Here is a 27,417-nt window from a genome sequence, read left to right on the forward strand (position 1 = left end):
AGAGACTTTTTCTTGCCTCTTTGTTTCCTGGGGCGCAAGGAGAGGCGATTAAGAGCACCACTTAAAGGAGCTCCAGAGACAGGCGTGAGACGCGGCTATCAGTGCCAACCACAGAGACGGGCATGAGACGCTAAGGCTGCTGCTGCCGCCACCAAGAAGCGTGTGGGCAAGCACAGGTCACTAACCACACCTCCCCTCCCGGGAACCTGTGCAGCCTGCCACTGCCAGTGTCCTGTGATCTAGGGACAATTTTCCTGGGAGAACGCATGGCGTGCCTCAAGCTGGTGCAACGCCATGCCGGCCTCTGCCCCCGCAGGCTCGCCCTGCATCTGTAACCCTCCCTCCGCCCGGCCTGAGTGAACCAGAGCCCCCATATCAGCTGCTCCTTTAACCCCGTCCTGTCTGAGTGAAGAACAGATGCCCTCTGGCGACCTACAGGCAGAGGCGGGTCCAAATACAAAGCTGAACCCCGGAAGCTGTGCGAATAAAGAAGAGAAAGGGAAATTTCTCCCAGCAGCTTCAGGAGCAGTGGATTAAATCTCCACAATCAACTTGATGTACGCTGCATCTGTGGAATACCTGAATTGACAACGAATCATCCCAAAATGAGGAGGTGGACTTTGGGAGCAATGATATATATTTTTTTTTTCCATTTTTCTCTTTTTGTGAGTGTGTATGTGTGTGCTTCTGTGTGTGATTTTGTCTGTATAGCTTTGCTTTTACCATTTGTCCTAGGGTTCAATCTGTCTTTTTTTTATTATTACTTAAATTTTTTTTCTTAATAATTATTTTTAAAACTTTATTTTAATAACTTTATTTTACTTTACTTCATATTATTTTATTTTATCTTCTTCTTTCTTTCTTTCTTTTTTTTCTCCCTTTTATTCTGAGCCATGTGGCGGACAGGCTCTTGGGAGAGCCAAGTTCAGGACACTGGTCCACAAGAGACTCCCAACTCCACGTAATATCAAACGGCAAAAATCGCCCAGAGATCTCCATCTCAACGCCAAGACCCAGCTCCACTCAATGACCAGCAAGCTACAGTGCAGGACACCCTATGCCAAACAACTAGCAAGACAGGAACACAACCCCATCCATTAGCACAGAGGCTCCTAAAATCATAATAAGGCCACAGACACCGCAAAACACACCACTAGACGTGGACCTGCCCACCAGAAAGACAAGATCCAGCCTCATTGACCAGAATGCAGGCACTAGTCTCCTCCACCAGGAAGCCTACACAACCCACTGCAACAACCTTAGCCACTGGGGACAGACACCAAAAACAATGGAAACTATGAACCTGAAGCCTGCAAAAGGAGACCCCAAAAAACAGTAAGTTAAGCAAAATGAGAAGACAGAGAAACACAGCAGATAAAAGAGCAAGGCAAAAACCCACCAGACCTAACAAATGAAGAGGAAATAGGTGGTCTACCTGAAAAAGAATTCAGAATGCTGTTAGTAAAGACATCCAAAATCTTGGAAATAGAATGAAGAAAATACAAGAAACGTTTAACAAAGACCTAGACGAACTAAACAGCAAACAAACAGTGATGAACAACACAATAAATGAAATTAAATATTCTCTAGAAGGGATCAATAGCAGAATAACTGAGGCAGAAGAACGGATAAGTGACCTGGAAGATAAAATAGTGGAAATAACTACTGCAGAGGAGAATAAAGAAAAAAGAATGAAAAGAATTGAGGACAGTCTCAGAGACCTCTGGGACAACATTAAATGCATCAACATTCGAATTATAGGGGTCCCAGAAGAAGAAGAGAAAAAGAAAGGGACTGAGAATATATTTGAAGAGATTATAGTTGAAAATGTCCCTAATATGGGAAAGGAAATAGTTAATCAAGCCCAGGAAGGACAGACAGTCCCATATAGGATAAATCCAAGGAGAAACACACCAAGATACATATTAATCAAACTATCAAAAATTAAATACAAACAACAAATATTAAAAGCAGCAAGGGAAAAACAACAAATAACATATAAGGGAATCCCCATAAGGTTAACAGCTGATCTTTCAGAAGAAACTCTGCAAGCCAGAAGGGATTGGCAGGACACATTTAACGTGATGATGGAGAAAATACTACAACCAAGATTACTCTACCCAGCAAGGATCTCATTCACATTTTACAGAGAAATTAAAAGCTTTACACAAGCAAAAGCTAAGAGAATGCAGCACCACCAAACCAGCTTTACAACAAATGCTAAAGGAACTTCTCTAGGCAGGAAACACAAGAGAAGGAAAAGTCCTACAATAACAAACCCAAAACAATTAAGAAAATGGTAATAAGCACATACATATCGATAATTGCCTTAAATGTAAATGGATTAAATGCTCCAACCAAAAGACATAGACTGGCTGAATGGATACCAGAAAAAGACCCATATATATGGTGTCTACAAGAGACCCACTTCAGACCTAGGGACACATACAGACTGAAAGTGAGGGGATGGAAAAAGATATTCCATGCAAATAAAAATCAAAAGAAAGCTGGAGTAGCAATTCTCATATCAGACAAAATACACTTTAAAACAAAGACTATTACAAGAGACAAAGAAGGACACTACATAATGATCAGGGATCAATCCAACAAGAAGATATAACAATTGTAAATATTTATGCACCCAACATAGGAGCACCTCAATACATAAGACAAACACTAGCAGCCATAAAAGAGGAAGTCGACAGTAACACAATCATCATAGGGGACTTTAACACCTCACTTTCACCAATGGATAGATCATCCAAAATGAAAATAAAGAAGGAAACACAAGCTTTAAATGATATGTTACAGAAGATGGACTTAATTGATATTTATAGGACATTTCATCCAAAAACAACAGAATACACATTCTTCTCAACTGCTCATGGAACATTCTCCAGGGTAGATCATATCTTGGGTCACAGATTAAGCCTTGATAAGTTTAAGAAAACTGAAATCATATCAAGCATCGTTTACAACCACAACACTATGAGACTAGATATCAATTACAGGAAAAAATCTGTAAGAAATACAAACACATGGAGGCTAAACAATACACTACTTAATAACCAAGAGATCACTGAAGAAATCAAAGAGGTAACCAAAAAATACCTAGAAACAAATGACAATGAAAACACAATGACCGAAAACCTATGGGATGCAGCAAAAGCAGTTCTAAGAGGGAAGTTTATAGCAATACAATCTAACCTTACACCTAAAGCAGTTAGAGAAAGAACAAAAAACCCCAAAGTTAGCAGAAGGAAAGAAATGATAAAGATCAGATCAGAAATAAATGAAACAGAAATGAAGGAAACGATAGCAAAGATCAGTAAAACTAAAAGTTGGTTCTTTGAGAGGATAAACAAAGTTGATAAACCATTAGCCAGACTTGTCAAGAAAAAAAGGGAGAAGACTCAAATCAATAGAATTAGAAATGAAAAAGGAGAAGTAACAACTGACACTGCAGAAATACAAAGGATCATGAGAGATTACTACAAGCAACTATATGCCAATAAAATGGACAACCTGAAAGAAATGGACAAATTCTTAGAAATGCACAACCTTCCAAGACTGAACCAGGAAGAAATAAAATATATGAATAGACCAACCACAAGCACTGAAATTGAAACTGTGATTAAAAATCTTCCAACAAACAAAAGCCCAAGACCAGATGGCTCCACAGGCGAATTCTATCAAACACTTAGAGAAGAGCTAACACCTATCTTTCTCAAACCTTTCCAGAATACAGCAGAGGGAGGAACACGCACAAACTTATGCTACGAGGCCACCATCACTCTGATACCAAAACCAGAAAAAGATGTCACAAAGAAAGAAAACTACAGGCCAATATCACTGATGAACATAGATGCAAAAATCCTCAACAAAATACTAGCAAACAAAATCCAACAGCACATTTAAAGGATCATACACTATGATCAACTGGGTTTTATCCCAGGAATGCAAGGATTCTTCAATATATGCAAATCAATCAATGTGATACACCACATTAACAAATTGAAAGGGAAAAACCACATGATCATCTCAATAGATTCAGAGAAAGCTTTCAACAAAATTCAACACCCATTTATGATAAAAACTGTCCAGAAAGTAGGCATAGAGGGAACTTTCCTCAACATAATAAAGGCCATATATGACAAACCCACAGCCAACATCGTCCTCAATGGTGAAAAACTGAAACCATTTCCTCTAAGATCAGGAACAAGACAAGGTTGCCCACTCTCACCACTATTATTCAACATAGTTTTGGAAGTTTTAGCCACAAAAATCAGAGAAGAAAAAGAAATAACAGGGATCCAAGTTGGAAAAGAAGAAGTAAAGCTGTCACTGTTAGCAGATGACATGATACTATATGTAGAGAATCCTAAAGATGCTACCAGAAAACTACTAGAGCTAATCAATGAATTTGATAAAGCAGCAGGATACAAAATTAATGCACAGAAATCTCTAGCATTCCTATGCATTAATGATGAAAAATCTGAAAGTGAAATTAAGAAAACACTCCTATTTACCATTGCAACAAAAAGAATAAAATATCTAGGAATAAACCTACATAAGGAGACAAAAGATCTGTATGTAGAAAATTATAAGACACTGATGAAAGAAATTAAAGATGATACAAATAGTTGGAGAGATATACCATGTTCTTGGATTGGAAGAATCAATACTGTGAAAATGACTCTACTACCCAAAGCAATATACAAATTTAATGCAATCCCTATCAAACTACCACTGGTATTTTTCACAGAACTAGAATAAGAAATTCCACTATTTGTGTGGAAACACAAAGGACCTCGAATAGCAAATGTAATCTTGCGATAGAAAAATGGAGTTGGAGGAATCAGGCTCCCTGACTTCAGACTATACTACAGAGCTACAGTAATCAAGACAGTATGGTACTGGCACAAAAAGAGAAATATAGATCAATGCAACAGGATAGAAAGCCCAGAGATAAACCCACGCACATATGGTCACATTATCTTTGATAAAGGAGGCAAGAATATACAGTGGAGAAAAGACAGCCTCTTCAATAAGTGGTGCTGGAAAAACTGGACAGCTACATGTAAAAGAATGAAATTAGAACACTCCCTAACACCATACACAAAAATAAACTCAAAATGGATTAAAGACCTAAATGAAAGGCAAGACACCATCAAACTCTTAGAGGAAAACATAGGCAGAACACTGTATGACATAAATCACAGCAAGATCCTTTTTGACCCACCTCCTGGAGAAATGGAAATAAAAACAAAAATAAACAAATGGGACCTAATGAAACTTAAAAGCTTTTGCACAGCAAAGGAAAGCATAAAGAAGACGACAAGACAACCCTCAGAATGGGAGAAAATATTTGCAAATGAAGCAACTGACAAAGGATTAATCTCCAAAACATACAAGCAACACATGCAGCTCAATATCAAAAAACAAATAAACCAATCCAAAAATGGGCAGAAGACCTAAATAGACATTTCTCCAAAGAAGATATACAGATTGCCAACAAACGCATGAAAGAATGCTCAACATCATTAATCATTAGAGAAATGCAAATCAAAACTACAATGAGATATCATCTCACACTGGTCAGAATGGCCATCATCAAAAAATCTAGAAACAATAAATGTTGGAGAGGGTGTGGAGTAAAGGGAACCCTCTTGCACTGTTGGTGGGAATGTAAATTGATACAGCCACTATGGAGGAAAGTATGGAGATTCCTTAAAAAACTACAAATAAAACTACCATATGACCCAGCAATCCCACTACTGGGCATATACCCTGAGAAAATCATAATTCAAAAAGAGTCATGTACCAAAATGTTCATTGCAGCTCTATTTACAATAGCCAGGACGTGGAATCAACCTAAGTGTCCATCAATAGATGAATGAATAAAGAAGATGGGGCACATATAAACAATGGAATATTACTCAGCCATAAAAAGGAAGGAAACTGAGTTATTTGTAGTGAGGTGGATGGACCTTGAGTGTGTCATACAGAGTGAAGTAAGTCAGAAAGAAGAAAACAAACACCATATGCTAACACATATATATGGAATCTAAAAAAAAAAAAAGAAAAAAAATGGTCAGAAGAACCTAGGGGCAAGATGCGAATAAAGATGCAGACCTACTAGAGAATGATCTTGAGGATATGCTGAGGGGGAAGGATAAGCTGGGACAAAGTGAGAGAGTGGCATGGACATATATACACTACCAAACATAAAATAGATAGCTACTGGGAAGCAGCCACATAGCACAGGGAGATCAGCTAGGTGGTATGTGACCACCCAGAAGGGTGGGATAGGGAGGGTGGGAGGGAGGGAGGTGCAACAGGGAAGAGATATGGGGACATATGTATAACTGATTCACTTTGTTATAAAGCCAAAACTAACACACCTTTGTAAAGCAATTATACTCCAATAAAGATGTAAAAATAAAATGAAATACAAATGATCATCAGAGATTACTACAAGGAACTATTTGCCAATAAAATGGACAATGTGGAAGAAATGGACAAACTCTTAGAAAGGTACAACCTACCAATACTGAACCTGGAAGAAATAGAAAATATGAACAGTCCAATCACAAGTAATGAAATTGAAACTGTTATTAAAAATCTTCCAACAAACAAAAGGCCAGGACCAGATGGCTTCACAGGCAAATTCTTTCAAACGTTTAGAGAAGAGCTAACATCTATCCTTCTCAAACTCTTCCAAAAAATTGCAGAGGAAAGAACACTCCGAAGCTCGTTCTATGAGGCCATCATTACCATGATTCCAAAACCAGACAAAGATACTACAAAAAAAGAAAATTACAGACCAATATCACTGATGAACATAGATGCAAAAATCCTCAACAAAATACTAGCAAACAGAATCCAACAACACATTAAAAGGATCATACACCACAATCAAGTGGGATGAATCCCAGGGATGCACGGATTCTTCAATATATGCAAATCAATCAACGTGATATACCATATCAACAGACTGAAGAATAAGAAGCACATGACCATCTCAATAGATGCAGAAAAAGCTTTTGACAAAATTTAACTCCCATTTATGATAAAAACTCTCCAGAATTGGGCATAGAGGGAACCTACCTCAATATATACAACATTTGGCCATATATGACAAACCCACAGCAAACATCATTCTCAATGGTGAAAAATTGAAAGCATTTCCTCTAATATCAGGAACAAGACAAGGTTGCCCACTGTCGCCATTATTATTCAACATAGTTTTGGAAGTCCTAGCCACGTCAATCAAAGAAGTAAAAGAAATAAAAGGAATACAAATTGGAAAAGAAGAAGTAAAACTGTCACTGTTTGCAGATGACATGATACCACACATAGAGAATCCTAAAGATGCCACCAGAAAACTACTAGAGCTAATCAATGAATTTGGTAAAGTAGTAGGATACAAAATTAATGCACAGAAATCTCTTGCATCCCTATACACTAATGATGAAAAATCTGAAAGAGAAATTAAGGAAATACTCCCATTTACCACTGCAACAAAAAGAAAAAAATATCTAGGAATAAACCTATCTAAGGAGGCAAAAGACCTGTACTCAGAAAACTATACTATACTGATGCAAGAAATCAAAGATGGCACAAACAGATGGAGAGAGATGCCATGTTCTTGGATTGGAAGAATCAATATTGTGAAACTGATGATGCTATCCAAAGCAATCTACAGATTCAGTGCAATCCCTACCAAATTGCCAATTGCATTTTTCACAGAATTAGCACAAAAAATTTTACAATTTGTATGGAAACACAAAAGACCCTGAACAGCCAAAGCAATCTTGAGAAAGAAAAACAGAGCTTGAGGAATCAGGCTCACTGACTTCAGACTATACTACAAAGTTACAGTAATCAAGACAGTATGGTACTGGCACAAAAACAGAAATACAGATCAATGAACAGGATAGAAAGCCCAGAGCTAAACCCATGCACCTATGGTCACCTAATCTATGACAAAGAAGGCAAGAATATACAATGGAGAAAAGACAGCCTCTTCAATAAATGGTGCTGGGCAAACTGGACAGCTACATATAAAAGAATGAAATTAGAACACTCCATAACAACATATACAAAAATAAAATGATTAAAGACCCAAATGTAAGGCCAGACACCAACAAACTCTTAGAGGAAAACATAGGCAGAACACTGTATGACATAAATCACAGCAAGATCCTTTTTGACCCACCTCCTGGAGAAATGGAAATAAAAACAAAAATAAACAAATGGGACCTAATGAAACTTAAAAGCTTTTGCAGAGCAAAGGAAACTATAAGCAAGATGAAAAGACAACCCTCAGAATGGGAGAAATTATTTGCAAATGAAGCAACTGACAAGGGATTAATCTGCAATATATACAAACAGCTCCTGCAGCTCAATATCAAAAAAACAAACAACCCAATCAAAAAATGGCCAGAAGATCTAAATAACCATTTCTCCAAAGAAGACATAGAGATGGTCAAGAGACACATGAAAAGATGCTCAACATCACTAATTATTAGAGAAATGCAGATCAAAACTACAATGAGTTATCGCCTCACACCGGTTAGAATGGCCATGATCAAAAAATCTACAGACAGTAAATGCTGGAGAGGGTGTGAAGAAGAGGGACCCTCTTGCACTGTTGGTGGGAAAGTAAATGGATACAGCCGCTATGGAGAACAGTATGGAGGTTCCTTCAAAAAGACCATATGACCCAGCAATCCCACTACTGGGCATATACCCAGAGAAACCATTATGCAAAAAGACACATGCCCCCAATGTTCATTACAGCACTATTTACAGTAGCCAGGACATGGAGGCAAGCTAAATGTCCATCAACAGATTAATGGATAAAGATGTGGTATATTTGTACAAATTGTGTCATTTGTAGAGGAATGGATGGACCTAGAGACAGACACACAGAGTGAAGTAAGCCAGAAAGAGAAAAACAAGTATCATATATTAACACATATATGTGGAATCTAGAAGAACGGTACTGATGAATCTATTTGCAAAGCAGAAATAGAGACATAGATGTAGGGAACAAATGTGTGGACAACAGGGGCAGGAATGGGGGAGTGGGATGAATTGGGAGATTGGGATTAACATATATATGCCGCTGGGTATGAAATAGATAACTAGTGAGGAACTGCTGTATAGCACGGGAAAGTCTACTCAGTGCTATGTGGTGACCTGGATGGGAGGGAAATCCCAAAGGGAGGGGATATGTGTATACATATGGCTGGTTCACTTCACTGTGCTGCATGAGCTAGCACAACATTGTAAAGCAAATATACTCCAATAAAAACAAAACAAAACAAAACAGTAAAAAACCCAGCCCTCAACAGTTGAATGACTAAACAAATTATGGTATATTCATAAAATGGAATACTACTCAGCAAGGAAAGGAAATTTATTCATGCAACAACATGGATCTCAAAAATATTTTGCTAGAGAAATTGGACACAAAAAACCAGCTGTGATTCCCTCTGTGTGAAATTCTTTTTAAAAAAGCATAACTAATATGTTGTGATAGAAATTACACTAGTGGCTGCTTGAGGTGTCAGGGAGGGGTGGTCATGGTGGAGGGTATGTATGAGAAATTTTTCAGGTGACAGAAATATTCTTGATTGAGGTAGTGGTTACATGAATGTATACATTTGGCAAAGCTTATCAAACTACACTTAAAATGGGTCATAGTATTATGTCAATTATATCTCAATAAAGTTGAGTTTAAAAAGAAAATCCTGTTGGCTTAACCTTCAAATTACTTCCAGAATTTGACCCACTTCTCCCCACCTCCACCACTACCACCTGGTCTATCTCTTACGTGAATAATTACAGCCTTCTAATCGGTCTTCCTGTTTCAATACTTGCTCCTCAAAAGTCCATCCTCTACACAACAACCAGAGAGGTCCTTTTCAAAATGTAATTCAGATCACGGCACTTCTCTACTTGAAATTCTTCCTTGGTTCTCCATTTTTCTCAGAGTAAAAGTTAATGTTTCTACAATAGCTGGCAGGGCCATCAACCGTCTGTCATCTCATTCATTCTACTGTAGTCACACCAGCCTGCTGTTCGGTTCTTCAACATGCCAGGTGTGCTCCTGCCTTGGGATATTTGTATTCACTTTGCTGCTGTCTGGAAAGCTCTTCTCCCCTCTTCCCATAGCACATAATTCACTCCTTCTCCTTCGAGTCTTTGTCCAAATGCCAGCTTCTCAATGAGGCCCACGCTGACCACCCCAACTTATTAAGAGCCTCTTTCCAAGAACTCCCAATCCCCTTTGCTCTACACTGTTTTTTTGTATAACACTTAGTGTATTCTAGCATTCTATATAATTTACTCCTGTATCGTATTAATTATTGTCTCCCTCTGCTAAAATGTAAGCTCCATGAGGGCAGCAATTTTGATCTGGATGGTTCCCTAACACAGCTCTAGCACCTAGAAATGGTCATGCTATAGATTGCGTGCTCAGTACATTTTGCTGAATGATTTTCATAAGCATCTCTCTTCCTTCTACAAATTGTTCCTCACTCCTGTTAAGCTCTTTCAGGTTTACAATAAATCTATCATTTAAAAATTTGATTAAAATGTTTTTCTTCTCCCCAGCAGGAGAGTTGTTTTCAGCGTTATCTGACTCAATCAAAACTACAGTGCTGAGTAAGGGAGAAGAGAATTCCTAGAAAGAACTTTTATCTTCCTATGCAGCAGAGACTGGGGAAGGCAGCTCAAAGAATTTGGTGGCAATGCTCAACTACAACCACCTTCGAGGAAAGACCATCTCAACAACTATAGCATTCAACGCAACTAAACCACCACAGAGGAAGGTCAGCATCATCTTTAAGTCCTGTTGCCTGTTGTGCTGAATATTAAAGCAATTCACAGACACATTTGGGTGACTCCAAATTATTTCAACAACAAATGTGTGTTTAGCAACAATAGAGAGTATATGTGAGTGTGTGTGTATTATTAATCTATATAAATACCCTAAATTATCAAGCTCATTTTACTTACAAAAAACCCTTATTTCTACTCTATTAAGGAAAGCTGAAATGACGTGAAAAAAACAAGCATCATCTAGTTTTTATACATTGCCGTCTTCTTTTCTCAGTAATCAAAAAATATCAAAAATATGTTTATAATACCGATTAAAAATAAATGGAATTATATCAATATAATATAAACATAGAAACACAGCAGTGTCTATAAAATGTCTATAAGTAAAGATAAATGGGAAAAATAAAATTGTTGTGATTAAGATTCATTTGTCATTGGATGATAACCCAACTTATATTTTATCAGATAAATCGTTAACACGCAATTGATTATGGATAACATTTGCAATCTTACTTGTAATTTTTGCTGCTAAATAAATTGCTTCATAAAAGAGAACTCACTTCAGATTATATCTATTGTACTCAGTGGAAGATCTTGGCACCGCAGAGATCATATAAAGAAATCCAATGTGCTCATTTTCACGTACTATTTTGATGATTTGCAAGGGATCTTGAATGTTGGCTTTAATGACTTCTTCCCGGTCGTGGAAATAGTACTTAGGGTAAGTTGAGGAACTAATCTCGTAGAGGCCTCTTCTTCCAGTGCTGGTACGTGACAGTTTAGCAGGAGAGGGGGAGAACGCCTCGGCAGAGGGCCATTGGATCTAAACAAAGCCAGTTTTTTACAAAATTAGTTTTTTGAGGGGGGGGAAACCTATATATGTGACAAAATATTAACCTCCAGGACTAATTACCACACTGCCTAAGATAGCTAGGGCTTAAAGGAAAGCAATTTTGAACTGAAAGCTTTCAAACTATTGATCGGCAGTGATAGATTCCCTCTCAGTACTCCTTGCCCAGATGTCCGTCTCCTTCCCACAAGCACTCCCAGCAACACTTCCCATTGCCTTCTCTTCTCCCTTCACTTAAATGTTTATTACATCAAAATGTTACCAGCTCCCTGGTGTTTATGAGAGCCCACCACTCCCCTTGCTCAGTTGCTCTGTATCTCCCCTGACTGGGGCCTTTCCCTCAACACCCTGCCCATGCCCCCCCCCACCAGCCCCACTTCTTTCTGACAACCTTGATGCTTTTTGGTGAGTGACATCTTGGACAGCTGTCGTCATAACTCATAATAAACTATTTTTAATGAATGTGACAGATTGTTACATTGAGTATTGGGGATCAGTATTATGTAATAGCCTTGGAGAAGCATATGTGTTATTTTTTTTCGAACTTCCTCCTTTTATTTTATTTATTTTTTTATTGGAGTAAAATTGCTTTACAATGCTGTGTTAGTTTCTGCTGTACAGTGAAGTGAATCAGCTATATGTATACCTATATTCCCTCCCTCTTGGACCTCCCTCCCACCTCCCCCCATCCCGCCCATCTAGGCCATCACAGAGCACCGAGCTGAGCTCCTTGTGCTATACAGCAGGTTCCACTAGCTATCTATTTTACACATGGTAGTGTATTTATGTCAAATATAATCTCCCAATTCATCCCACCCTCCCTTTCCTCCCCGTGTCCACATGTCTGTTCTCTACATCTACGTCTGTATGCCTGCCCTACAAATAGGTTTATCTGTACCATTTTTCTAGATTCCACATATATGCATTAATATACGATATTTGTTTTTCTCTTTCTGGCTTACTTCACTCTATATGATAGACTGTAGGTCCATCCACATCTCTACAAATGACCTAATTTCGTTCCTTTTTGTGGCTGAGTAATATTCCATTGTATATATGTACCACATCTTCTTTATCCATTCATCTATCATTGGACATTTAGGTTGTTTCCATGTCCTGGCTATTGTAAATAGTGCTGCAATGAACACTGGGGTACATGTGTCCTCACATGCACACTGAAATGTGAGAGGCACTGTCTCCAGAACAGGCAATTGAGTTAGTAACATATATGCTTATGCTTCCCGCCCTGTGGGTCCTAAGCATAAGCATATATGTTATTAACTCACAATTAATTGTTTGTTCTGGAGACAGTGCCTCTCACATTTCAGTGTGCATATGAATTACCTGGGTAACCTGTTGAAATGCAGAGTCTGCCAGCCAATCCAAGGTGGAGCCTGAGACTCTGCACTTCTCACTTGCTTCCAGGAGATGCAGATGCTGCTGGCTCCGGACCACGTGTGGAGCCCCAAGGCTAAGTCCCCACGATGTTCACACACTTGAGCTTTGCTCCAATCCCTGGGTCCCACTGTCTGCTCTCAGTGCCGCTCACACTTCTTTGCTCCTCCCCAACAAACTTGGGACAGCATCAAACACGTCTTCTCCTCCTGCCGAGGAGGTTGATAACCGTGTTTGAGGAAATGTGACATCAACTCCAACAGTCATCCCTTTGTCTCTCTGACAGGACTGGCTTTAAGATAAAAGAATCTGTATTGCACACCTGCTTTGGTGAATAATTGAGGTACATATATAAATGATATCTTTATTGCCTATTAGCAGAGTTAATAGAGGTTGCCATTTCTATAAGAGAGTTATTACCATAAGCTCTGTGGAACAACGTCCCCATAAGATTTGTATTCATAGGGATCATTATTCTCTGATTAAATACCTCATTGAATAGGAGTTTCAGAAGAGAATCCTGGGAATTTCAGAGCTAAAGGACATACATCTTTAAAATCAAAGATAAAATATGCTCCTTTCATTTATTGGGCAGGGATAGCAACAAAGGTACTGTTTTCTTATATAAAAGAAGAGGCCAAACCAGATACCAGAACCAGAGAAAATATATATTGCTTTGTCCCAATGTTTCAACAAGAGCTGTAGTTAACTCTTTTGAGACAAGAGTATTAATATTTTAACAGGAAATGCATTTATTTTATTTATTATATCTCTTAAAAAGTTGTACTGCATTCTAAGTGAAAGGTTTCTTCAACAATAGGCCTAAACATTTTCATTTTATGTCTAATTGTGTAACTCAGTGGGAAGATGTGATTCAATTTAAACAGTCACATATGTTTGGATTTTGCAGTAGTTGGGGGAGGGAAATAGAGGAAGCATTTATTCATAAATTGTAGAACATCTATCATATTCCTCTATGGTGGATTCCCAGTCCAATCGATAAGTCAATCTTTCTTAATTACCGGAAGCAAAGCCTTCAACTTTCCGTCCTTCTTTCCTTCCTCCCTCCCTCCTTCCCTCCCTCCCTCCCTCCCTCCCTCCCTTCCTTCCTTCCTTCCTTCCTTCCTTTCCTTCCTTCATCTCCCAGTAAATCTTACTAGATACATTTCCATTCTGAACTCATTCTGAGAAATCAATACCCAGAAAAATGAACCTCTTCTCAGAATAAATACCCTTCTCCTTTTAAACAGAATATCCCCTTTCTTCCACATTTCCATTCAACCTCTAACTCTTTACTGAATTCTTCACTTAGTTACAGTTACAGCCAAACATAACCTATAACTTATTCCTTTTCAGCTACTTCCTTCATCCCAGATGTGCACACAATCTCTCTCGCTTTTATTTTTTAAAAATTGTATTGAAGTATAGTTGATTTACAATGTTGTGATAATTTCTGCTGTACAGCAAAGTGATTCAGTTTTACACATATATATTCTTTTTCATATCCTTTTCCATTATGGTTTATCACAGGATATTGAATATAGTTCCCTGTGCTATACAGTAGGACCTTGTTTTATTAATCCTTCCTATATATAATATAATAGTTTGCATAATCTCTTTTTAAAATTCAAGCTCTTGAAACCCACTTTATACCAAATGAGCTAATTAATGTACAATCAGATCTTTCTTGGCCCCACTTAAAATATCTCGTTCTCTCTTTCTACTTCACAGAAACCAAATTAACTGAAGCTATACAATTTCATACAATTTATCATATGATATTCTTTCAGGATAATCTCACCCAAACCCATGGCTCCCAAGGCCATAGCTCTCCCACCTTATTTGCCTTGTTAACTTTCCACTTATTCCTCCGAGCTTAGTGCAGTTCCCTAGGGTAGCTGTTCTTCCACTGATGATCTCCCTGGCCACCAAGTATAAGCATCTCTTCTGCTCAGTTCTCCATTATTTTGTACTTTAAATGATCAGTGAGAGCTCTTATCACACCTCACTGCGCTTAAGTGTTTACTTGTTCATTTCCCACCTCCAGATTCTGAAATCCTCAAGGACAGAGCTTGTCCTCAACTCTCAATTTCTAGCACTGCAGCACAAAGCCTGAAAGACAGACAACTAGCACTGAAAGATCCTCTCAATAAAAAGCTCAGAGAATTCTTGGCTTTATTGGTATTTTTATTGTGGGTGTGTCCTCCACATTTTCTTCCACTTCTGTTCTTTTGTTTAATTATCTACAGGTGTTTACATAAAGCCAGGCTCTAGTGATTTTGCCCCAGAACTACTATTCACTTATTCATTGCAAGGCAACTTCCCCACTCTACAACTCTCACCAATTACAAAAGTTGTCTCTCTAGTTGGTTCAGTTTCCATTTTATTGCCCTTTACCAAGGTCTTCAAAGATTTGGGGGGATAATGATGAAAATTTCATAAAAGTTATAATAACATTCAAAATACTGTTATGTCTTCTTTTAACATGTCTTCTAGAGAAGATCAAAAGACACTATATGAATGCTAAAAGTTTTCCTTTATGATTTTACTCTACTGTCCAAATTTTCCTTAAATAGGAAGAACTGGGAAATACTGTATTACCCCAATCCATTACATAACCTAAGGGGAAAAGATTTTGCCACTATCCTTATGAGTTAAAAGCATGTTAGCAATGCTGTATGAAACAAACATTAAAAAGATCAATTAAGTACTTCAATACTTACCTGTTTTTTCTTTTTCACAGAATCTTCACGCTTGAACTGAACAAGAGATTTGGTAGAACTTCTTTCTTCAGTGCTTCCTGGAGGCTTTAGGACTCCAGAAGTGATTAACTGGTAACGATTCTGCTCATATATGGATTCTGATTTCTTATGATCTTGGTAGGCTTTTAGCACTGGCTTTGGGAAATAAAAAGACATGTTAATCTTTTAAATATTAATGTGAACTTGTTCTTCACTATCTTTGGACTCTATCTCTGTTGGAAATTGATCACCTTCCTGGACTAATTTCCTATCTAAGCCACAATCATTATTAGCAGCTATCATCATTGTCCATGGCCTATTGCTTGACTAAGACTTTTCTACTTGGTTTCCATTAATTCTGCCCTTTAAATACCAATGAATACTTCTAAGGGTGACATTATGACAGAAAGTACACAGAGGCATGAAATCACATACTCACTAATTGTCCAATACAAACCCCCACCATTCACTACAACAGTTACTGTGGGATCATACAGAACTCCCACTCTACCCAAAGGTCACTAATCACTTCCCACAGCCATAACTAATTGAAGATCATCACAAAACCAAACAACCTGACTTTTAAAATGGGCAGAGAATCTGAATAGGCACATTTCCAAAGAGGAAATGCATCTCTAATCATCAGGAAAGTGCAAATCAAAACCACAATGAGATATCACCTCACACCTGTCAGAATGGCTATCATCAAAAATAACACAAATAAAAAATGTGGGCGAGGATGTGGAGAAAAGGGAACTTTTGCACATTGTTAGTGGGAATGTAAATTGGTACAGCCACTGTGGAAAACAGTATGGAGTTTCCTCAAAAAATTAAAGAAAAAGAACTATCATATGACCCAGCAATTACACTCCTGGGTATTTATCTGAAGAAAACAAATACAGTAATTCAAAAAGATATATGCACTCCATGTTCACTGCAGCATTATTTACAATTGCCAAGATATGGAAGCAACCTAAGAGCCCATCAATAGATGAATGGATAAAGAAGATGTCTTATATATATACAGTGGACTATTATTCAGCCATTAAAAAGAATAGAATTTTGCTATTTGCAGCAACATGGATGAACCTGGAGGGTATTATGCTAAGTGAAATAAGTGAGACATATGTTACCACTTATATGTAGAATTAAAAAATAAAACACACTAGTGAATATAACAAAAGAAGTAGACTCACAGATATAGAGTGGTTACCAGTGGTGAGAGGGAAGGGAGCAGGGGCAAGGGATGAAGAAATACAAACTACTATGTATAAAATAAATAAGCTACAAGGATATATTGTTCAGCACAAGGAATATAGCCAATATTTTATAATAACTTTAAATGGAGTATAATCTATAAAAATATTGACTCACTATGCTGTACACCTGAAACTAATAAAATATTGTAAATCAACTATACTTCAATAAAAAAAGATCAAGGAAAAAAAAGTACTAGATGAAAATATAAGAGGTGAATTTTACAACACTGTTAAGAAAGTCTATCTCTATGCTAAGTAAAGACAGAGAAAGACATATATTGCATGATATCGCTTATATGTGGAATCCAAAAAATACAACAAGCTAGTGAATATAATAAAAAAGCAGACTCAGATATAGAGAACAAACTAGTGGTTACCAGTTGTGGGGGAGGAGCAATATTATAGGGGTTGGGGAGTGGGAGGTATAAACTATTGGGTGTAAGATAGGCTACAAGAATGTATTTTGCAAAGCAGAGAATACAGCTAATATTTTGTAATAACTGTAAATAGATTGTAACCTTCAGTAACACAAACTTCCAATTATAAGATAAATAAGTACTAGGGATGTAAGGTACAAGATGATAAATATAATTAACATTGCTGTATATTACGTATGAAAGTTGTTAAAAGAGTAAATCCTAAGAGTTCTCATTACAAGGAAAATTTTTTTTATTACTTTTATTTTGTATCTATACGAAATGATGGTTGTTCACTAAACTTATCATGATAAACATTTCATGATGCATGTAAGTCACATCACTATGTTGTACATGTTAAACTTATACAGTGCTTTATGTCAATTATATCTCAATAAAACTGGGGAAAAAAGGACAACCAGCTTCTATATGCCAATTTAATGAAAGAACACTACACCTGCTACGGAAGTACTCATGGCCCCAGAAAATCAAACTTAAGACTCTAGACCTAACTACCAACATATAGGAAATACAAGAACCAGAGAAATATAGGTTAGCTACCACAGTGGGGATACAGTCAACAAAATTAGACTGTGGAACTATATAGAAAAATAACCAAATTTTGCCCATTAAAACTTTTTCCTAAGAAAAAATAAAAGAGTTGATGGGGAACTTACAGACCTAGAGACTTAAGAGAAATGTTAACCAGCTAGTGCATGGATCTTATTTTGATCTAAATTTTAACAAGGATGCTGCAAACAAAATTATTATAAGACAATCAGGGAAATGTGAACATTTTTTAACAGTTTAGATTATTTTAACAGCTCTCCTGAGATATAATAGCTCTCCTGAAATATAATAGACATACATTAAGCTGTATGTATTTAAAGTGTACAATTTGATGTGCTGATATATATATATATATGAAACTGTCAAGAAAATGAAGAGAACCCAACCATGAGCCTTTTCAGGTTCCTTTCCAATACTCCTCCCTAGGCAAATACTGATCTGTTTTCTATCACTATACATTAGTTTGCATTTTCCAGGCCTTTATATAAATGTAATAAAATAGTATGTATTTTTTTTGCCCACCATCTTTCAGCATAATTATGCTGAGATTCCTCTATGTTGTTTCATATATCCATAATTCATTTATTTTTAAGGCTGAGTAGTATCCTATAGTGTAGAAACGCCACAATTTATTCATTCACCACTTGATGGACATGGTGGTCGTTTCCACTTTTGGGCTTTTAAAAACAAAATTGTTGGAGGGGGATCAAGATGGCGGAGTAGGAGGACATGGAGCTTACCTCCAGCCACAAACACATCAAAAATACATCTACATGTGGAACAAGTCTCACAGAAAACCAACGGGAAACTGGCAGAAGAACTCCTATACAACCAAAGCTTCAACAAACTTCTCCACGCAACTGGGTAGGAAGGGGGAAAAGGCGTCGAGACGGAACTGGCGCCCCTGGGAGGGATCCGTAAAGGAGAGAAGGTCCACAAGGGCACACCCTTGCCCTGGAGAGGCCCCTTACTTGCCGGGAGGTCCGCTGGGACAGACATAGGGGCTGCAAAAGCCTAAATTCTACTCCCGATGAGGGTGGGCATGCTGGCTTGCTAACAATCAGGGCAGAGAGAGACCAGTGCTGGCGGCTGCTGCCACACCTCACTTCCCAGTTCAAGGTGCACACCAGATGGGGCCACAGATACTCACAGAGGCAAAGTGCCAAACCTTGGACCAACAGGCCCTGGGAGAGGACTCAATCTACTTGCAGGGAGACAGGCTGGAGGGCCTGGGGTGTGGATCGGACCGAACCTTGGAGCCCATTGTCGGCACTCACATGCAGAGTTTGTCAGCATGCACACTAAGTGGTGCCACAGAAACTCACAGTAGCTGGGCGCTGAGTCTCTGGTGGACGGGCCCTGGGCAGGAGTACACAGCTGTTCTTTTGTGTCTGGCAGAAGCGCTCCGGCCCCGCCCACTCTACACTGCAGCTTGGAGCTGGATCTGCGGCTGACAGGTCCTGGGAGAGGTTGGCCACAGAGGCAGCCCAGGTTTCAGGTGGCAGCACGACCACCTAGATTCCTGCAGCCACAGCACCCCGGCCCCAGCCCCAGCCCACTCCACAGCACAGCCTAGCAGTAGGTCTGGGACAAACACACGGAGAAAGAGATGTGACCATGGGCTGCTTCTGGATGGAACCACGCCACCTGCACAAGCAGTCCACAGGGTCACTGTGACCACATGGACCTCACTTGCTTTAGAAATTACCTCCTGTGGGGCAGGGCATGTATTTGTCGATGAAAAATTAATCAGTCGATCTAAGAAAGAAATGGAAAATTTTATTCAAGCCAAATTTGAGGATTACAGTCAGGAAAGAGCACCCCAGAAAGCTCTGAGAACTGTTCCACCTGTTAGAAGTCAAGGCACAGTTATATAAATTTTTTTGAGAAAGAGGGCTATACATCAAATGACATTTTGTTGGTAGTTTAAATGATCCAGATCTAAGCATCATTGTGGTGGGTCATGTGACCCTGTACAAGATCAAGAAGGAATGTTATCTTTTAAGGAGTTGTCTTATTGATGCTGGGAGAATGTTGCTCTTTAAGGCTGAGCAGGTATTCCTGCTGATGGGGAAGGTTTTGTTGATGCATAATGCAGAAACACAAGCATCGTGGGGGAAGAGAGCAGGCCAAAGTGCAGAGAAGAATTTTTTATGTTTAAATTTTTCTTGTCTTGCCATAAAATATGAATTTTATTTCACACACTCAAGGGCAATGGATCCTGATCAAACCCAACCCTCAGGGCTTCTACTCCAACAACTGGGGAGCAGACCCTGCCCCAACAGGGCTGTGACAGCCATGGAGCAAAGAGGAGGTCTCATCTGACATCCAGCACAGGCTCTGGAGACCACAACATCAATCATACCTACTATCAAGGGATAATGGCCAGCACACTATGAGGAAAGATGTGGCTGTCATTCATACCAAACCCAGCCACTGCACCAAAAATACTGGACTCACACAGTCTACACAGGGTCACTCCCACTTAAAAATATCCCTTCATACACCACAGTAGGTAAGTGCTTCTCCTGAATTCATAGAGACAGAGAAAGTTTAAGTAAAATGAAAAGGCAGAGGAACTACTCCCAATTAGAAGAACGAGAGAAATCTCCTGAAAGAACAAATAATGAAACAGACCTCACCAGACTGTTAGACCACAAGTTCAAAAAGGAGATAATAAAAATGCTAAAGGAATTAAGAAAGATGATTGATAGAAATGCAGATCACTGTAACAAGGAACTAGAAACTGTAAAGACAAACCAATCAAAATTAGACAACTCAATTGGTGAAATAAAAACCAATCTAGAAGCAATAAATAGCACACTAAATAACAAAGAAGAATGAATAAGTGACCTGGAAGATAGAATAATGGAAATCACCCAATCAGAACAGCAGACAGAAATAGAAATGAAAAAAAAAAGAAAGTAACACATGAGATATAGAGAGTAATATGAAGGATGCCAACCTAAGCATAATAGAGGTTCCAGAAGGAGAAGAGAGAGAAAAGAGGATCAAAAATGTATTTGAAGAATTTATGACTGAAAACTTCCCAAACCTAAAGAAGGAAACAGGTACAGGAAGAACAGAGGGTCCTATACAAGATAAACCCAAACAGATCCCCACCAAGACATATCATAATTAAAATGGTGAGAATTAAAGATAAAGATAGGATTCTAAAGGCAGTTACAAGGGAAGCCATTTACCACAAACCCACAGACAACTTAATACTCAACCGTGAAAAGCTGAAAGTCTTTCTGCTAAATTCAGGAACAAGATGAGGATGCCCATTCTCACCACTTCTATCACAGTATTGGAAGTCCCAGCCACAGCAATCAGACAAGAAAAAGAAATAAAAGGTATCCAAATTGGAAGGAAAGAGGTAAAACTGTCACTCTTTGCAGATGACATGATATGCAATAGAGAGAACCCTAAAATCTCCATACAAAAACTATTAGTGCTAATAAATGAATTCAGCAAGGTAGAAGGATACAAGATTAACATATAGAAATCTGTTGCATTTCTTTACACTAATAATGAAATATCAGAAACAGAAAGTAAGAAAACAATCCTGTTTAAAACTGCATCAAAAAAATAAAATCCCTAGGAATAAACTTAACTAAGGAGGTGAAAGACCTATATACTAAAAACTATAAAACATTCATAAAGGAAATGGAAAGATATCCCATGCTCTTGGATTGGAAGAATTAATATTGTTAAAATGGCCATACTACCCAAAACAATCTACAGACTTAATGTGATCCCTATCAAAATACCCATGACATTTTTCACAGAACTAGAACAAATAATCATAAAATTTATATGGAAACACAAAAGACTGAGAATTGCCAAAGCAATCCTGAGGAGAAAGAACAAATCTGGAGACAACACCCTTCCAGACTTCAGACAATATTACAAAGCTACAGTATAAAAAACAATGTGGCACTGGCACAAAAACAGATATATAGCTCAATGGAAAAGAATAGAGAGCCCAGAAATAAACCTACCAAATAAACCTATGGTCAATTAATCTATGACAAAGGAGGCAAGAATATACAATGAAGAAAAGACAGTCTCTTCAACAAACAGTGTTGGGAAAGCTGGACAGCTACATGTAAATCAATGAAATTAGAACACTCCCTCACACTATATACAAAAATAAACTTGAAATGGTTTAAATACCTAAATATAAGACATGATACCATAAAACACCTAGGAGAGAACATAGGCAAAACATTCTCTGACATAAATCTTAGCAATGTTTTCTTAGATTAGTCTCACAAGGCAAAATGAATAAAAGCAAAAATAAACAAATTGGACCTAATCAAACTGAAAAGCTTTTGCACAGCAAAGGAAACCATAAACAAAATGAAAAAACAACCTATGGAATAGGAGAAAATATTTGCAAATAATATCCAAAATATACAAACAGCCCATAAAGCTTAATATTGAAAAACCAAACAACCAAATCAAAACATGGGCAGAAGACCTAAATAGACACTTCTCCAAAGAAGACATACAGATGGCCAACAGGCATATGAAAAGATGCTCAACATCACTAATTATTAGAGAAATGCTTATCAAAACCACAATAAGGTATCACCTCACACCAGTAAGAATGGCTATCATCGAAAAGCCTACAACTACATGAGTAGCTGTACTCATGGTTATTATTTATTAAAGAAAAAGGGGGAAACAATTAAAATTAACAAAGGGAAAAGGTGTATGACACAAAGTCTGGGGGAAACCAAGCAACTTTTCATGGGCACTCTTCCAGTGGAATCCATAATTGTATAGGCTTATATCTGGACTCTCTATTGTGTTCCATCAGTCTATTTGTCTATCTTGACACCAATACTACAATGTCTTAATTATTGTAGTTTAATAGTAAGTACTGAAATCAGGAGCATTAGACTTTAAACTTTGATCTTCTCTTTCAAAGTTGTTTTGGTTGTTCTAAGTCCTTTGCATTTTTCTATGAATTTTAGAATCAGCTTGTCAATTTCTATCAAAAAGGAGAAATACTGCTGGGACTTTGATTGGAATTGCATTAAATTTATAGATCAATTTGAGGAGGACTGACATCTTGAAAATATTGAGTCTTCTAAACTACAAACACAGTATCATTCTTCATTTAGAGCTTCTTTAATTTCTCTGTTATATTTTGTAGTATTCATTCTTCAGGCCTTGCACATTCTCATTAGATTTACCCTCAATTCATACTTTTGTTGCTATTGTAAACAGTATTTTTATTTAATTTCAATTTCAAATTGCTCATACATAGACGTGCAACTAGTTTTTTATACTATCTTGTATTCTGTATCCTTGCTAACCTCATTATCAGTTCTAGTAACTTTTTCATAGCTTTCACTGGATTTTCCAAATAGATGATCATGTTCTTTGTGAAGGAAAATTTTTACTTCTTCCTTTCTAATCTGGGTTCCTTTTATCTCTTTTCCTTACCTTACTGCAATGGCTACCACCTCTAATACATTGTTAAACAGAAATGCTGGGAGCAGACATCCTTATTTGTTCATAATTTTTCACCATTAAGTCTGAGGTTAGATGTAGGTTGTTCATGGATGACCCTTACTCACTTGAGGAAGGTCTCTTCTACTCCTAATTTGCTGAGAGTTTTATCAGGAATGGGTGGTGGATTTTGTCAAAGGATTTATCTACATCTATTGATATAATCATATGTCTTTTTTTTCAGTGGGGTAATATGGTGAATTACAGTGATTGCTTTTTAAATGGTTAATTCCCTACATTCCTGAGGTAAATCCCACTGGCAATGATATAGTATATAGTTGGGTTCAAATTCCCGAAATTTTGTTTATAGTTTTTTTAAAATAACAATATTAACTACCATTTATTGAGCTTCTTCTATGTGACAAAACTTTAACACCCATTAATCTTTACAGCAAATATGTTAGAAGAGTACTATTATTTGAATATTATTTTATTTTTTATTGAGACATAATTGATATATAACATTACATTAGTCTGTGTACAACATATGTATATGTTGCAAAATGATCACCACAATAAATCTAGTTAACATCCATCATCACACATAGTTACACTTTTTTTCTTCTTCTTTTTTTTTTTTGCAGTACGCAGGCCTCTCACTGTTGTGGCCTCTCCCATTGCGGAGCACAGGCTCTGGACGCGCAGGCTCAGTGGCCATGGCTCATGGGCCAAGCCGCTCTGCAGCATGTGGGATCTTCCCTGACCAGGGCACAAACCCGTGTCCCCTGCATCAGCAGGGGGACTCTCAACCACTGCGCCACCAGGGAAGCCCCACTTTTTTTCTTATAATAAGAATTTTTAAGATATTCTCTCTTAGCAACCTTAAAATATACAATAGAGTATTATTAACTATAGTCAGCATGCTGTACATTATATCCCCAGGACGTCATTTATTTTATAACTTGAAGTTTGTACTTTTTGACCCCCTTCACTCATTTCATCCACCCCACCCCCTCAACCCGTTCTCTGGCAAACACCTATCTGTTCTCTGATTCTATGAGTTCAGTTTTCATTTTCTTTAGATTCCACATGTGAGATCATACAGTATTCGTCTTTCTTTGTCTGACTTATTTCACCTAGCATAATGCCTTCAAGGTCCATCCATGTTGTTGCAAATGGCAAGATTTCCTTCTTTTTATGGCTGAATAATACTCTATTGTGTGTATATATACTACATTTTCTTTATCTGTTTTTACACTGATGGACACATAGGTTGCTTCCATGTCTTGGGTATTGTAAATAATGCTGTAATGAATATGGGGTGCAATTATACGTATCTATAAGTATCTTTTTGAGCTAGTATTTTTATTTCTTTCAGATAAATGCCCAGAAGTATGACTGCTGGATCACATTTTTAATTTTTTCAGGAAACTTCATATTGTTTTCCATAGTGACTGCACCAATTTATATACATTCCTATCAACAGTACACAAGGATTCCCTTTTCTCCTCATCCTTGCAAACATTTCCTATTTCTTGTCTTTTTGATAATAGCCTTTCTAACAGGTGTGAGGCGATACCTCATTGTGGTTATGATTCACATTTCCCTGATGATCAGTGAGGTTGAGCACATTTTCATGAATCTGTCGGCCATCTGTATGTCTTCTTTGGAAAAACGTCTATTCAGGTCCTCTGCCCATCTTTAAATTTTTTTTGTTTTTAAACATCCTTGCTTTCCTTTTTTTTTAAAAAAAATTTATTTATTTACTTTTGGCTGTGTTGGGTCTTTGTTTCTGTGTGTGGGCTTTCTCTAGTTGCAGTGAGTGGGGGCCACTCTTCATCGCGGTGCGTGGGTCTCTCACTGTCGCGGCCTCTCTTGCTGCGGAGCACAGGCTCCAGATGCGCAGGCTCAGTAGTTGTGGCTCATGGGCCCAGTTGCTCCGTGGCATGTGGGATCTTCCCAGACCAGGGCTCGAACCCGTGTCCCCTGCATTGGCAGGCAGATTCTCAACCACTGCGCCACCAGGGAAGCCCCATCTTTAAAATTTGATTGTTTTATGAGTTGTATGAGTTCCTTATATATTTTGGATTATAACCTCATATCCGATATATGATTTGCAAATAGTTTCTTCCAGAGGTTGTCTTTTCATTTTGTTGAAGGTTTACTTTGTTGTGCAGAAGCCTTTTAGTTTTATGTAGTCCCGCTTGTTTATTTTGCTTTTGTTACCTTTGCTTTTGTAGTTTTTAATAAATTTAAAATTTTTTTATTGAAGTATAGTTAATTTACAATATTGTGTTAGATTCAGGCATACATCACAGTGATTCAGTTATACATTGAGCATAGTTCTCTGTGCTATATGGTCCTTGTTGGTTATCTACCTTATATATAGTCGTGTGTACATGTTAATACCAACCTCTCAATTTAGCCCTCCCCCGACCACTACCACCCCCTTTCCCCTTTGGTAACCATGAATTTGTTTTATGTCTGTGAGTCTCTTTCTCTTTTGGAAATAAGTTCATTTGTGTGTGTGTGTATATATATATATATATAGAGAGAGAGAGAGAGAGAGAGAGAGACAGAGAGAGAGACAGAGAGAGAGAGAGGGAGAGAGACAGACAGAGAGACAGAGAGAGAGAGAGAGAGTGAGAGTCCACATATAAGGCATATTATATGATATTCATCTTTGGCTTATTTCACTTAGTGTGATAATCTCTAGGTCCATCCATGTTGCTGCAAATGGCATTATTTCATTCTTTTTTATGGCTGAGTAATATACCATTGTATATATGTACCACATCTTCTTTATCCATTCATCTGTTGATGGACATTTAGGTAGATTCCATGTCTTGGCTATTGTAAATAGTGCTGCAATGAACACTGGGATGCATGTATTTTTTCGAATTATGGTTTTCTCCAGATATATGCCCAGGAGTGGGGCTGCAGGATCATATGGTAGCTTTATTTTTAGTTTTTTAAGGAACCTCCATACTGTTCTCCATAGGAGTTGTACCAATTTACATTACCAGCACCATTTATTGAAGAGACTCTTTTTCCTCTATTGTATAGTCTTGCCTCCTTTGTTGTAGGTTAATTGACCATAGGTGTATGGGTTTAGTTCTGTGAAAAATGCCATTGGTGATTGGATAGGGATTGCATTAAATCTGTAGATTGCATTGGGTAGTGTAGTCATTTTGACAATATTGATTCTTCCCAAGAACACGGTATATCTTTCCATCTGTTTATGTCATCTTTGATTTCTTTCATCAGCATCTTATAGTTTTTGGAGTACCGGTCTTTTGCTTCCTTTGGTAGGTTTATTCCTAGGTATTTTATTATTTTTGATGTGATGGTAAATGGGATTGTTTCCTTAATTTCTCTTTCTGGTCTTTCATTGTTGGTATATATAAATGCAACAGATTTCTGTATATTAATTTTTGTTACCTTTGCTTTTGATGTCAAATCCAAAAAATCATTGCCAAGACTGATCTCAAGAAGCTTACAACCTATGTTTCCTTCTAGAAGTTTTATAGTTTCAGGTCTTCTGTTCCAATGTTTAATTCATTTTCAGTTAGCTTTTGTGTATGGTGTAAGTTAGTGGTCCAGTTTTGTTTTTCCATGTGACTGTTCAGTTTTCCCAATACCATTTACTGAAAAGACTGTCCTTTCTCCATTGTATATTCCTGGCTCCTTTGTCATAAATTAATTGACCATATATGTATGGATTTATTTCTGGAATCTTTATTTTGTTTCATTGATCTATGTGTCTGTTTTATGCCAACTCCATCCTGCTTTGATTACTATAGCTTTGCAATATAGTTTGAAATCAGGACACATGATACCTCCCACTTTGTTCTTCTTTCTCAAAA

At 37.7% G+C, this 27,417-nt stretch overlaps 1 protein-coding gene across 1 annotated transcript in view; it reads right to left on the reverse strand.

Annotated features, from left to right (window-relative positions):
- DNAH6 (dynein axonemal heavy chain 6) overlaps nt 1-27,417 on the reverse strand; it is a 291,954-nt gene that overhangs the window by 256,814 nt on the left and 7,723 nt on the right. The window contains exons 3-4 of the mRNA XM_067703886.1: nt 15,823-15,996; nt 11,415-11,677 (exon numbers count right to left, since the gene is read on the reverse strand). Coding sequence (XP_067559987.1) covers nt 11,415-11,677; nt 15,823-15,996 — 437 coding nt within the window. The remainder of the gene's footprint in view (nt 1-11,414; nt 11,678-15,822; nt 15,997-27,417) is intronic.

Source organism: Pseudorca crassidens, chromosome 14 (assembly GCF_039906515.1).
Source record: "Pseudorca crassidens isolate mPseCra1 chromosome 14, mPseCra1.hap1, whole genome shotgun sequence".
Classification (NCBI taxonomy): Eukaryota; Metazoa; Chordata; class Mammalia; order Artiodactyla; family Delphinidae; genus Pseudorca; species Pseudorca crassidens.